Source organism: Coenobita brevimanus, chromosome 97, assembly GCF_032717465.1.
Source record: "Coenobita brevimanus isolate Jiangsu-jjx chromosome 97, ASM3271746v2, whole genome shotgun sequence".
NCBI classification, from domain to species: Eukaryota; Metazoa; Arthropoda; class Malacostraca; order Decapoda; family Coenobitidae; genus Coenobita; species Coenobita brevimanus.
The window spans coordinates 7,323,340-7,337,962 of NC_137050.1; the positions used below are offsets into that span (position 1 = coordinate 7,323,340).

The window sequence follows — 14,623 nt, forward strand, 5'->3', positions numbered from 1 at the left end:
GGAATCAAGATAAGAGAAAATACGAGCGAGAACTGCAGCCATGCCAGTATAATAGGCCTCACAGTCATTCACGCACTTCATTCAAGGCCGCGGAATCCTGGCTCCATCTCACAAACTTCTCTACATGCACATATTACTTTCAATTTTATTCATAGATGCGCTTCGTATACCCGTGCCAGACAGAGCAACTCCACTGAATATCAGGTTCAATAAGAGATCCCAAACCCTCAAACCCTTCTCATAGGTCACTTCAGACATACTTCATACAACCAACTCAGTTCCCTGTCTCGTCAACTTCCATCTCTCTCTCTCTCTCTCTCTCTCTCTCTCTCTCTCTCTCACACACACACACACACACACACACACACACACACACACACACACACACACATATTTACCATATCTATCCGTCTTCTTGGCTTACCACACCTCCTCTCACCTTCAAACTCATTTACATATATATCTTTTTGACCATCCTGTCTATATCTGTTCACTCCATATTCTCGTATCATCCAAGCACACTCTCTTCTACCCAGTTATCAACATATTTCCTTATTCCACTTCTTTTACAAATCACATTTTCTTTTTTTTCATCCTAGCCATTCTACTCACTTCACACACACACACATTCTTTAGCAGTCCAATTTCCGCTTTCATGCCATACTAAAGTCCCACGCACACCCGTTAATGTAAGCGCTGACACATATTCATAAAACCATGCATGTGTGTGTGTGTGTGTGTGTGTGTGTGTGTGTGTGTGTGTGTGTGTGTGTGTGTGTGTGTGTGTGTGTGTGTGTGTGTGTGTGTATGTGTGTTTTGTATAACCTATGCTGAGTGATTAAAAAGGTAGTTCTTACATTTCACTGACAATAAATGGTACATGTGAAAATCATATTATGCTGATTTAAATGGGGGAAAATATAATTCAGAAAAGTTCAATTTCTGTACTTAAAAAGCTTTTCTAAAATTTACCAACCGTAAAATCGTTCATAAAGTAGGTATAATTTTATGGCCGCGATGGGGTGATGATAAAAAGGTGAGTGGGTGAGTCATTGGAAGGCAGGACTCTTCATTAGGTAAGGACGAGTGAGCTATTGTTCTCCTACGTGACTTATCAACACCACAAAGGAATTATGTTCACGCCTGCTTGTGTGTATGTGTGTGTGTATGTGTGTGTGTGTGTGTGAGAGAGAGAGAGAGAGAGAGAGAGAGAGAGAGAGAGAGAATACCAGTGATCGTCTAAAGTTAATACGGGTATAGTTACAACCTCTTCGCCCGAGAACAGCCTCTTGGACTTTCTCAAAAAATCTCGAGGGACATCCCAAAGATAGACAAAAGTATAAGCAAACAAACAGACAGATGGATAGAAATAGATACCATACAGATAGATAAATAAACAGATAGATACGGACAGCTACACACAGCTAGAGATACACACAGCCAGATAAACTGCCAGATATACCATACACGTGTAGGCAATACGCGTGGGTGTGCAGGTGTACACATCATGCGTGCAACAAATATCCGCTCACGTTATGTGCGTCTATCTGTGTGTGTGTGAGGTATAAGTCTATGTGTACCTGTATGACCTGCATGTACACAGCCAAATGGCCTACATACACGGGGTGGCCTATATATACAGGGCAAATCCTTGGCAGTCTGGAAGTGTGTGTGTGTGTGTGTGTGAGAGAGAGAGAGGGGGGGGGAACAGGTGCAGAGACCGAGTAAGTTTGGCAAGTACAGATGGATTTTGTGAGAAAGAGCGTCGAGCAGGAAAGCAAGGAGTGATATGCCGAGGAAGGAAAACTTGTGGACGCTAGGGAGGGACTGTGACGGGGATGGATGGTGTGGAGAGAGAGAGAGAGAGAGAGAGAGAGAGAGAGAGAGAGTGTGTGTGTGTGTGTGTGTGTGTGTGTGTGTGTGTCATTGTAATAAAACGTCTCTTGACTAATCTTCATATACATTCATATCACACTCTCAAATCACCCCCCCTCTCTCTCTAGTTTGATTCACCTATTTTCTCTTCTCCCTTCTCTCTCTCTCTCTCTCTCTCTCTCTCCCTACGTTCCTACTTCCCTGTCAAAAACTATCTCATGCTCTATTTCGTCAGCTTTCTCCCTCGTCTCCTACCCCAAATTTTCTTTTTCTTTGCTCTCCCTCCTCCTCTCTACATTTTTTTTCCTTTCTGTCTCTTCCTCCCTTCTCTCCATATTCTCCTTTTTCCCTTCATCCTTCCCTCCATACAATTTTCTCTCTTTTCTCTCTCGCAGTTACTTCCTTCCTTCCCTTCCTACAAGTTTATTTCTTTCCTCCTGGTCTCCCTCCCTCCCTCACTCCAACTTTATATTCACCTTACTCACTTCCCACATTTCTTACCCTTTCACTCCTCCCTTCCCCAGAGTTCTTCCTCCGTTCCTCCTCTTTTCCCTTCTCTTCCCGCCAGTTTTCTTTCGGCTTCCATCTCCTATTTCGCTCCCCTGCCCCCTCTCACTTCCACACCTCCCCTCTCTCTATTCCTCACAAAGATTCTCCCTCCCATCCTCTGTCATTCCCTCCCTCCCTTTATTCCTTCCAACATTCTTCCCTCTATATTCTCTCTGTCTTTCCTGTTCCTCCCCGCCTTCCTTCTGTTCCCTTCAATATTTCTCCCACCTCCATCTTCGCCTTTCTGTCTGCCCCTTCCCCACTCTCATCCCTTCAGCTTTCCTCCCGCCTCCATTCCCGTTTCTCCACTCACTCCCCCACCCCAACACCTCGTTGCCGTGAGACATACCGGGAGACGTAAGAGGCAGGACGTGTGTGCCTGGTGCGACGATAGCTTCAATGCTGTTTGGTTTCCTGTACCCCCACCCCCACACCCCCTCTATCCCTCCCTCCCCTCCATTCGTTCTATTCTTGCCTCCCCAACACCCTTCTATCCCTACCTTCTCTCCATCCCTCTATCCCTACCTCCCTTCCACCCTTCCATCCCTGCCTCCTCGCATCTCATTATCTCTGCCTGCCCTCCACCCTTCCATCCCTGCCTCTCCTTCCCTTCCTCCTCTATCTCCACCTCCCCTTCACTTCTGCATCCCCACCTCCCCTCCACCTTTCCATCCCTGACTCCTCTCCACCCCTCTATCCCTGTCGCCTCTACACAGCTCTATCTCTACCATTAAGGGGATCAGGTGGGAGTGAGGTAGGTGACACTGAGGCACACTCTAGTGGATCTTGAAGACTTTCCAACATTTCCTCGCCCGTTCATATATGCACATAGTGAGTTAATAGCCTCCAGTATGCTTCTTAATGCAAATTATGGATAAAATGGATGGGGGAGATGCATAAGAAAAAGCTTCAGTTCCCTATTTCTGGAACATACCAAACTATGTGGAATCCAAATATCAGCTCTGTGTAGTCCGAAACTCTAGAGTACTCAAGAACTTAAATCATTATGCGTTTCTCCTCCCACACGTCATTAAGCGAATCATATCCATTTTGCAGAGAAATGAAAAACCTACAAGAGAGTACAACTGTGTAATATGCAAAATAAATCGCAAGGGAAAAGGTGCTAAAAATGCTTCCAAGCCAACGAAAACATGATCCAGGGACGGAGGGGTAGAGGCGCAACAAGCAAAAGAAAGACTATCTATCTATCTATCTATTGCCAGACGCCTCAATCCTGTTTGGGGTGGCCACAAACAAATCGGCTCCACTTCACCCTGTCCCCCGCCATTTCACTGCCCTGCTCCCAACTCACATCACCCTCTCTCATATACCTCTCCACCCCATCCCTCCATCTCATCCTCGGCCTCCCCCTCCCTCTTCCCTCCTCCACCTCACTCACATACACTCTCTTCGTCAGTCTTTCACCCTCCATCCTCTCCACATGGCCAAACCACCTCAGTGTGTTCCTCATAACGCTTCCTATCACAGCCACATCCACACCACAACGCTCCTTTATATCCTCATTCGTCAGCCTGTCTCTCCATGTGACTCCACAGGCTCCTCTTAAATAACTCATTTCCACTGCTCTCACTTTTGACTTGTGTCCTTCCAACAACGTCCAAGCTTCACTTCCATACGTTAGAGTTGGTATCACAATACTGTCATGTAGTAACTTTTTCACTTCCATGCTCACTTCCCTGTTTCTTATCACTGCTTTCAAGGAACCAGCAACCTTTAAAAGAAAGGCAAGGTTGGAAAAATGTACAAAGTTAGACGGATAAGCTAAAAAGGAAAGCCAACACAGTCAATCCTACTACCTGATGGAACTGGGCCACTTCCATAACCTGAATACTAGTAGAGGATGCATGAAATTTAATGAGTATTAGTTATAAAGTAGGACTGAGTATCATTGCGTACTAGTCAAATCGGCCCTCTAGTCCAACAACACCTGGCCATCAAACGAGCTGAAAAGAATGAGATGTTCGTCAGGGTAGAACAATCGCGTTATAGTTTACATGCCGACCATACCAAGAAGACTCTCCCAAACCATCATTCTCCCCCTCCACACGAAAGACAATCATTCAGTACCAGATTATTAAAAAATCCACGAAAACTCCACATGAATGGATGAATGGAAAATATACTTTATTCCACACTGTCTTAATTTGCTAGGGAAAAGTACCGATAAGTATGGTGCATAAAGGCGTTCCGTTGTTGCTGTATCCTCCATGATAATGCTTAGAGTTATAGAGTAATGAGTCAGATAATTGGGATATTCAGTCGTAAACACCTGCAGCTGGAGATAAGAAGCTACAGCTGAAACTTATCGGGGGGGGGGGGCTGTTAACTTCAAGCCAACGACGTGTTATTTTCACTCTGTTTTTGATATCCATAATAATATTAATAATCTTACGGCAGACTTTTCGAGCTGCAGGGGTCTGATGTAGCTTTCAGTAACTCTTTCACTAGTAGAAATTTCTCTTCAGCTGAATAAAATTGTCTCGAGTCTGCAACTGCAAATTTAAACATACAGTAGGCAATACCATGCTGTTGCAACCTTCCATCTGACCAAGCACATACTCCCCCACCTCCCTGCGCACCTAACCAAGAGCATAACGGCCCTCACCCCCCCCATCATTTCTTTTAAAGGAGGGCGTATGGAGGATGCCTTGAGGACACATAACCTGGGCCCTTCAGATTCCTTGCACGGGTCGCATTGAAATCTCTTGAATTTTATATATATATATATATATATATATATATATATATATATATATATATATATATATATATATATATATATATATATATATATATATTACTTTTTATTTTAAAAAAAAACTACTTCAGACACAGCACTCTACCTATCAAAAGGCACCAGTTCACTATAAAAGACACATAACTATGTGAAATTTCATTACTCTATAGTGAATACTCTCCGAATTCTGGCCCGGAAACGAAATCTCTAAGCCCGGCCAAGGCCCATAACCTTGCGCCCGGCCAGGTGCCCTGCCCCCCAGCTCTACGGACGGAGACCTACTGATCCCAGTGATAACAACACCCTCCTCTGAGTCTGTCAGGTGGAGGGTGAAAAGACATATGAGGAAAAATGTTGTTACTCTATCAGTGTCTCACCACATAACCCGACACTGACAAGAACGTGACAGCGAATGGTGAGACGAGGCAGGAGCGTGGCAGGATGTGGATGACATAAAACAGGGTGTGGTAGTAATGCCGGAACTGTGTGGATAGGGTATGGCAGGGTGTGGATGGGGTACGGGAGGGTGATGTAATTATATGGAATGAGTACCGAAGAGGCGAGGTTTTGTGAGGTGAGGAAGGACGGCAGTGTGGAAGGGATGTGGCAGAAACGAAGCTGGGTGTGGCAGGAGTGTAGATTATGTGAGTCAGGGATAAGAAATGATGTGGCAGCAGTATGAAAGGGGTGTGGATATGCTTGGTAGGGGTGTGGATTACGTGTAGCAAGGGTGAGGCAGGGTGTGGTAGTTATGTAGAGGAGTGAGATAGGGTGTTGCATGCGCAATATATGGGTGTGGTATGGTGTGGCTTAGGTAAGACTGGGTGTGGCAGAATTGTGTTTGAGGTATGGTAGGGTGAAACAGGGGCAGGAGATGGGGTAAGGCAGGGCATGGGTGAGACAGGGACAGAAATGAGGTATGGGCAGGGATTAGGTACCGGCAGGGGGAAGGCAGGGGTTGGGGTGAGGCAGGGGGAAGGGCAGGGGTGAAGCAGGGTCAAGAATGAGGCAGGGGCTGGAGTGAGGCAGAAGCAGGAGCGAGGCAGGCTAGGGATAAGGCAGGAGTAGGGGTGAGGCAGGGGCAGGGATGAGGCAGGTGCAGGGGTGAGGAAGGGGCAGAGGTGAGGCAAGGGCAGGGGTGAGGCAGGGGCAGGGGTGAGGAAGGGGCAGAGGTGAGGCAAGGGCAGGGGTAAGGCAGGGGCAGGGGTGAGGAAGAGGCAGAGATGAGGCAGGGGCAGAGGTGAGGCAAGAGCAGGGGAGAGGAAAGGGCAGTGGTGAGACAAGGGAAGTGGTGAGGGCGGGGTTGGAGTGACGCAGGGACTGGGGTGAGGCATGAACAGAGTGAGGCAGGGGCAAGGATGAGGCAGGGGCAGGGGTGAAGCAGAAACAAGGGCGAGGTAGGAGAAGTAAAGTAGGAAGAAGAAGGAGGAAGAAGAAAAGATTAAGGAGGAGGAGGAGGAGGAGGAGAAACGATTAAGGAGGAGGAGGAGGAGAAAAAAGAGAAGGAGGAAGAGGAAGAAGAGGGAGTAGGAAGAAGAGAAAAGCGAGAATGGCAGAGAGAGAGGAAGTGGAGAGAGGAAGAAGAAGAAGAAAATGAGGAGGGAGGAGCAGGATGGGGAAGTCATGACGAGGGAACGCAAGGGTGAAATGAACTGACGCATCCCAGAAGTGAGGGAGGTGGGGAGAGGGTGGGGAGTAGTGGACAGACAGAGAAGAGGGTAGGGAGGAGTGGGGGAGAGTGGGTGAAAGATAGGGAGAGGAAGAGAGGAAAAGGAAGATGGAGAGAGGACGTTGAGGAGTGGGGGAAGAGTGAGGGGAAGGTGGGGTGAGTGTGAAGAGCGGTGGGGAAGGTGAGGAGAGGGTAGGGAAAGTGAGAAGGAAGAGAAGGGTGTAGTGGGATAGACTGAGGGGGAAGGAAGAAGTGTAGTGTGTAAAAACTTGACTGATAAGTTGGGTGAGGATGAATATGGAGGAAGGATGCGGAACGAAATGAGGCATAAAAGAGGACGATGAGGCAAAGATAGAGGGATTAATGAATTTTTAACTACGGATGACGAAGGACGAGATGGAGATAAAGGGGTTAAAGGAAATAAATAGGGAGGAAAGGAGGGAAGAGAGAAAGAACAAAACTATGAGTGAAAAAATGACAGAAGGAAGGAACTAAGAAAAAAGGGAGGAAGCGAGAAAATGAAGGAAAATAGAGAGAAAAGCAAAGTGGAGATGGAGAGAGGGTACAACATCTTATGTCACGGCTGCTTGCTTCTCTCCCAACCACTCTAAATTGCCATGAAAAATATCCTTTTATCTTAAAAAAATTTCGGGGAGTTGTTGTCAGTTTCTATCGTCATAGGGAACATTTTTTTTTTCTTATGCCAAAGGAAGAAACCAAAATGTGAAAACCTGCGAAAGCTGAGTCTTCCAAAGCAAGCTAAAATAATGTTTCGTTCATTTCAGGATACTAATATGGAGTTCAACAATTATATATACTAGATTCACAGATTAAGAATACTACAAGTATACTCGCGGCGCGCGACACTGAGGTTGTTATTATCGTGCCCTGGCAACCTACCATTCAAAAGTGCGTCTGATTTCGTGTATAAGACGCATGTAATTCGTGTACAATATGCTCGTGTATAATAATATTCATGTATAATATATTCGTGCATAATAATATGATTCGTGTATAATATGATACGAACCAGGACGCACTTTTAAATGGTAGGTTGCCATGGTACGATAATGACAACTTCAGAGTCGTGTGCCGCGACTATAGATTGCACAACTCTTCCATTACAGTGCTGAACAGAAAAGGAATAAGAGTACGTGTATGGACGGGTGCTGCATGCCCGCTGTAATGGAGAAGCAAAAACAAGTTTATAAAACCGGAGTCCAGTGTAATAGTAATGGTAGACTTTATTTTTCTTTCCGGAAACATTTCTTACAAAGAGGATTTCCTGCTCACGGCTCCCGCCACATTTAATTCCTTTTACGACACGAAGGGAATACATGGGTTTCTTATAACTTTACCCTAGCAAAAATGTTTTACTGTGTTGAATGGACATGTATGTGCAACTGTCTACTCATGTACTTTGCGTAAATGTGGTTGAGTCCCCCGCCAAAGAGTGTTGTAAAAGGCAAGTTACCCGGCTTCCGGCCACAACACCACCTCCACGGCAGTACCTCCCAGGAACGATGATAACCTTACACCTCCTACTTGTATGACAACTGAGGAAATGAATGTGAGTGAACAGGGTTGCCTTTTTGTGTGTGTGTGTGTTTTTCTGTTTTCCGGTACTACCCCGCTGGAGAGAGAGAGAGAGAGAGAGAGAGAGAGAGAGAGAGAGAGAGAGAGAGAGAGAATTATCAGACGGCAAGCCTTCAACACCACTCTAACTTAAGGCACCGTAACTACTGCATGTGGAGAGCCCCAGCATACAGGAAAGTTGCAGGTGCACAGTAGCCTACATAGCGACGAATAACTTACCTGCACAGGGTCGTCGGATCAGCAACTTTAGCCCCTGATTGGCTGATTTTGCTGGAGCCATTGCGGTGAAGGGGTCCAAGAAGGCTGCATTTTATTCCTTCAGCAACAAAAGTCCAACTAGACCTAAAGAAAAATCTGGAGTCAGCAAAAATAAATAAAAATAAATAAAAAATAAATACATAAAACGAAAGGACGTCATTGTAGTGAAGGGCTTAGAATGTAAATAGTCAGATTATGAAAAAATGGTAATCTGTCAACATACATCCAATTGTACTCATAACTTAGCATGAACCACTTCACTATGATGATGCAATTATTTCATTTTTGCTACCGCCGGACGATTTTATTCAGCTTAGGATTGGCTTTTCGAACTGGAAATTAGATACGGTCTTTATCTACTTTTTTTGCGAGTTAAGTACAATCGTCCAGAAGTAGCCAAAGTAAACTCAGGGGTAAACTAGTAGAAAAAGTCGCTGTCACACTGGAAATGTAAAGGACAAGCAACAGGGCGTCAACACTGGATGAGACACGCATATAAATAACAGTACTGACATCTGCTATAATTACAAGTACTGTATTTATGATGACGATGACACTGATGAAAGCCATGACGATGACATATAGTGCGCGCCAGGAAGTTAGGGGTTATAAAAATGATGGCAGTAATGCTGAAGATGGTATTTAATTTCTCTGCAGCCCCCACCTCGTGTCTGCAGTACTACCAGGGCGTGACGGGGCAGGTTCGATCCTACAACTATGACGTCAGCACGGGACTACAGCTATCTAACCAGGACTACACTTCTTGCATCAGGACAGAGAAGAATTTTTGTGGCATTCAGTACATGGCCTGTGCTGATACCGGTGAGTTGAAGTACCATTAAACAGATAAACTGATAAACAGACAGATACATATATAGTGACAAAGAGGAAGATCAATAGATACATAGTGACAGAGAGAGAGATAGACAGATACATAGTGACACAGAGAACGATAGACAGATAACGAATGACTGATTGATTGGCTGATTGACAGACATTAATAGACAGATAGGTGGATGAACAGACAAATAGATAGCTGAAAGATACGCACAGATAGAAAGATATACAGATAGATGGATATAGACAGACAGACAGATAGATAAATAACAAGGTGGCACTCGTTAGCAGGAGAAAGCAATTATTCTGAGTCGGTTTTCTCGGCTGTCGTTCGTAATGGTCTACATCAAAATAGGTCTGAAACATTCACAGTCAGGCCCCGCTCATCACAGTCCGGTTTACCCCGATTATTTCTGTTCTTGCTTGTGAATCATCCCCCTCAAACCACTTCATTCCGATTGCTTCTGTTCATATATGCCTCTCGCCCGCCTGGATGCTTAGACTTGTGACTTTCCTTCCTTCCTTCGATCTTCATCTTGGCTTAACCTTTCCTCTCAGCCACTCTTTCAGTGTGTACAGTTAATCTTTATTATTATTATTATTATCTCCCATTTTGACACACTCAGGTGAGCCCTCCTATGGTACTAGGTATACTTCCACACCTTTCCCTCACCATGTCATTTCTCACTCCGTCAAACCATTCTATGCAAACCTTAGACACTTCATTTCCAGCACTTCCACCCTTCTTAAGTCTCTAGCATTTAGAGTGCACGCATCGCCTTCACACAAAATATGTCGGCACCACTACACCTGCATACGTAGCCACCAATACCTGAACATACACCCTTCACTACACCTTCATACATAGCCACCTTTACTTGAAAACACTTGTCGCTTCTTCAGCACACTCCTCGACGCCCCTAATACTCTAGTCCTTTTTCCTATCCTATGGCTTGCATCAGGTACCAACTAATATTACCACCTGTAAATAGCTAAAACAATTCACTTCCTCCAAAGATTCCCCGGTTAGGTTTATCTTAAGCCTGCTCTCTCTCTCTCTCTCTCTCTCTCTCTCTCTACTACAACTACAACTACTACTACTACTACTACGACTAGGACTGTTACTACTGCTACTACTACATCTTCTCATCTTGCTTTTCTCACAGTCATTCTCAGTTTCCCCTTCCCACAAACTCTTCCAAACTAAGAAACAGGGAAGGGAGGGAGAATGGGGGGTAGAAAGAGCGAGAAACACCATTACGCACGAAGACGACAGCCAAGTTTAGCAAATACGGTAACTTATTCAGAGACTTCACGTTATTTTAAGAAGGCAGGTAGACGGAGAAGGTGAGGGGTGAGAGGAGGCGAAGGAGAGGAAGATAATGAGGGAGGGAGGAGGAGAGAGGGAGGGTGAGAGGGGGAGAAAGGAGAGAAGGAGAGGAGGGAGGAAGGAGGAGGAGAGAAAAGTGAGAGAGGAAGAGGGTGAAGGAGAGAAAGAGTGTTAATAAAGGAGGGAAAGGGTGAGGGAGAGAAAAGGAGAGGGTGGAAGAGAGAGAAAGTAATCAATAGAGAGATGGGGAAGAGCGAAGGGAGAGGGAGAGGATGTCGAGTAGGGAGAATGAAGGAAGGGAAAGAGTGAGATACAGAGAAGAAGAGAAGTATGAATGAAGGAGAGAGAAAGGAGTGGAGGGGGAAAGAGGTAGAAGGATGGGAAGAAAAAGACTGAAGGAGATGGACAGAGAAAGAATGAAGGATAGAGAAGAAAAACGATAAAAAATAGTGAAGTTTGAGGGAAGAAACAGGAAGGATGAAGTTGAGGAGGAGGGGGGGGGAACAGGGATAGAAAGTGGTGGAGGAGAGAAGAAAGGAAGATAGGTAAAGATAAAAAGCTAAAACAAAAAAAAACAAAAACAAAATCAAGAGGCCTGGAAGATGGAAGGAAGATCAAGAGGTGGGGGGGAGAGGAAGGAAAGGGAAGGGTGCGGGACTGAAAGAAGGAAAAGAAAGGAAAAGGGAAAATGGGAAAACGGAAGGGTGAGATGAAAAAGGGAGTCGGAGGGAAGAAAGAGGGAGAAAGAGGGAGAAGGACGTTAGGGAGAAGGTGAAGGAGGAAGAGGGAAAAGTCTGGAAAAGGGAGATTATGAGGATAAGAAGAGGGAGGGGGAGGGAGGAAAGAAAATGGTCAGGCAGGGGATATGAGAGGGGGAAGAAAGTAAAAGAAAAGACAGATGAGAGAAAGAAGGAAAGAATGGGGGAGATAGGAGAGGGGGTGGGATATGATGAGAGAGGGAGAGGGGAAATTCGGGGAGAGGGAGAGAATGGAGGGAGTATTAAAGACTGGGTAAGGGAAGGGATGGCTTGATGAGAGGGAAGGGAAGAGCGGAAGGGATAGAAGGGGGGAAGAGAGCGAGGGGAAGCGTTACAGAATAATTATGGAGGAATGAGTAAGAAACTGCGTGATATCTAGTAATGAAAACTGTGTAAATAGCTTTGTGATATATATATATATATATATATATACACATTACAGTAACGATACAGAGAGCTTAGGCATGGTCTTACAATCATCGCATGTTTCAAAATTTCGCGTCATAACTGTGAATCTGTCCACACGTTAATACCTTTGAGCTCAAATTTGTAATAGTACTGTCTACAAAATTTCACCTTTAGAGGCAGCACACACGCCAGAGTTAGTCGTGCTCTGGCGGCACAAATAACAAAATACATAAACATATATTCCATCTGTAACCCCTACTGAGTCCTACAACACCAATAACAATAAAATTACGACAAAAACAAAACGAAAAAGCATCTTTTTATCTTCGTGCCTTTGCATCAAGAGTATTTCCCCAATCCTGCCCTGCCCCATTAGCAGCATAGGAATCCTGGTCTAGGCTACTTAGTTCAGATTTCTAAGGCAAAAATGACCAGTTACTCTTTCCCTGTGGGGCGTTATGTTAGCAATAAACCCTAACCACCCTTTGGGTTCAGCCACTGTAGGACACATCTGGCTAGGGAAACTTAATCCACTGAACCACCAGGTGTCCATTTATATGCATATGTTAAACGATTATCACTCAACGTAGCAAACAGTCTCCTGGGTTACAACATTTAGTTTGTGAATCAGTACAGAGTCACCTGAAGGTAGCACTACATCGCGTGAGTGGATGTTCAGCACCACCACCATACACTCATGTCTTAAGGTTCGTATTCTAAGTGGCATTGGAGGTTTCGTAACACCACTTCCTTAAGCGATGTGTTTTACATATTATACCTTAACATTAACTTGTATATCATTTTAATATCGATCAAAGTTTGCAGGAGAAATAGCAGAAGGAAGAGGCGATAAGAAAGATACTCAAGCCCCTACAGGCATAAAGAGTAATGATATTCTACCCATTTTAATGATAATAATACTTTGTTTCGAAATACAAAAGCAACAACAACAATACTACTACTACTACTACTACTACTACTACTACTACTAATAATAATAATAATAATAATGCTTTACCCTTTCAAATAATAATAATAATAATAATAATAATTGTAACAATAATAACGCTCTACCCTTTCAAATAACATCAAAACTTTACTCTCTCCAGTCAACACAAACCCCCAGTCCTTCACCATCACGGGCAGCACAAGCGCACCCGTGGGCAGTGTGGTGGGTGCCGCCAACTGCGACAAGGACTGGGTCACCATCCCCTGCATCTCTGACAACTCCGTGGATCCAACTTCGAACTGTCAGGATAGGCTTTGCGGGGACAACTTTAATGTCATTCAGTCAACCACCTCGGGCAATGTCGTCTTGTTTAGTGAGTTGGTGTTCCCTGTGTCCCTACTCGGTAACAACTCCCTCCCTCCTTTCTGTCCCTAATCAGTAGCGACTCCTTTCTTTCTCTAGCCAATAACGTCTCCCTCCTTTTTTGCCCTTAATCACTAACGACTCCCTCTTTACGTCCTTACTTATTAACGATGTCTTCTTTGTCTCTACTCAGTAATAACCCCCTCTTCGCTATCCCTGTTCAGTAACCCCTCATCCATATCCCTGCTTAGTAACAACTCCTTCTCCATATCCCTGCTCAGTAGCAACCCCCATCCTCTTTATCCCTACTCAGTAACAACTCCCCTCATCCCTATCCCTACTCAGTAACAACTCCCTTCTTCCCTATCCCTAATACAAAATCAACTCTGTGTGTGTGTGTGTGTGTGTGTGTGTGTGTGTGTGTGTGTGTGTGTGTGTGTGTGTGTCGTACCTACAAAATTACCAACACATAACAATATTCCTGCACTCTAACTCTCACAGCCTTCCTCACTGTTTAAGCTATTTACTTATTATATTAACTTACTTTTTATTTTTTATTTTTATTTAGTTACTTATTCTTTTTTATTTTTATTGTTTTTTCCAGGTTACGTTCGCCCCTTCCGCATCGTCTACCACACAGACGCCACTGAGGGCAGCGCCAGTCCCACGGAACTCAACAACAGGGGATTCTGCCTTGATTTTGTGCAGCAGCCTTGTGTTTGAGAGAGAGAGAGAGAGAGAGAGAGAGAGAGAGATTGTGTGTGTGTGTGTGTGTGTGTGTGTGTGTGTGTGTGTGTGTGTGTGTGTGTGTGTGTGTGTGTGCATAAACTTGTAAGTCATCCCGCTGGCGGAGCATAATGGTCAGATGGGCAGGGTGGGTTGGTGGGTGGGTGGACAGACGGGGGATTACGCAGAAAGGGTGAGTGGGGAGGGGTGGGGTGGGTGAGTATGTGGGTGGGATAGGTGGATGCTTGGCTTCCATGAGGACAAGGCAGGAGACGGGCGTACGTTGTAATTGTACGTTAAAATGATGTACTTAAGAGTTCAACAGACCCAATAGTTCACTACGATACGGTAAAATACGTTGTCCACCTTAACCTTGCCTAAAACCGCCATCCCTGCACCCTGAATGTTAAAACTGTATCAAGAATTTAACACTAGAATATGGTACTCGTCACAAAAAGTGTTACAGGCAAGATGTAGAGTCACAGCATTATCTTATTTTGTAAGAAGAGATTAACACTAGAATATAGTACTAGTCATATGTGTTACG

At 44.8% G+C, this 14,623-nt stretch overlaps 1 protein-coding gene across 1 annotated transcript in view; it reads left to right on the top strand.

Moving 5' to 3' along the window:
- The window catches only part of LOC145413793 (uncharacterized), a 47,446-nt gene extending 33,373 nt beyond the window's left edge, over positions 1 to 14,073 (top strand). Inside the window, exons 6-8 of the mRNA XM_080283447.1 lie at positions 9,363 to 9,527; positions 13,148 to 13,360; positions 13,955 to 14,073. Coding sequence (XP_080139573.1) covers positions 9,363 to 9,527; positions 13,148 to 13,360; positions 13,955 to 14,073 — 497 coding nt within the window. The remainder of the gene's footprint in view (positions 1 to 9,362; positions 9,528 to 13,147; positions 13,361 to 13,954) is intronic.
- The last annotated feature ends 550 nt before the right edge of the window (positions 14,074 to 14,623 follow it).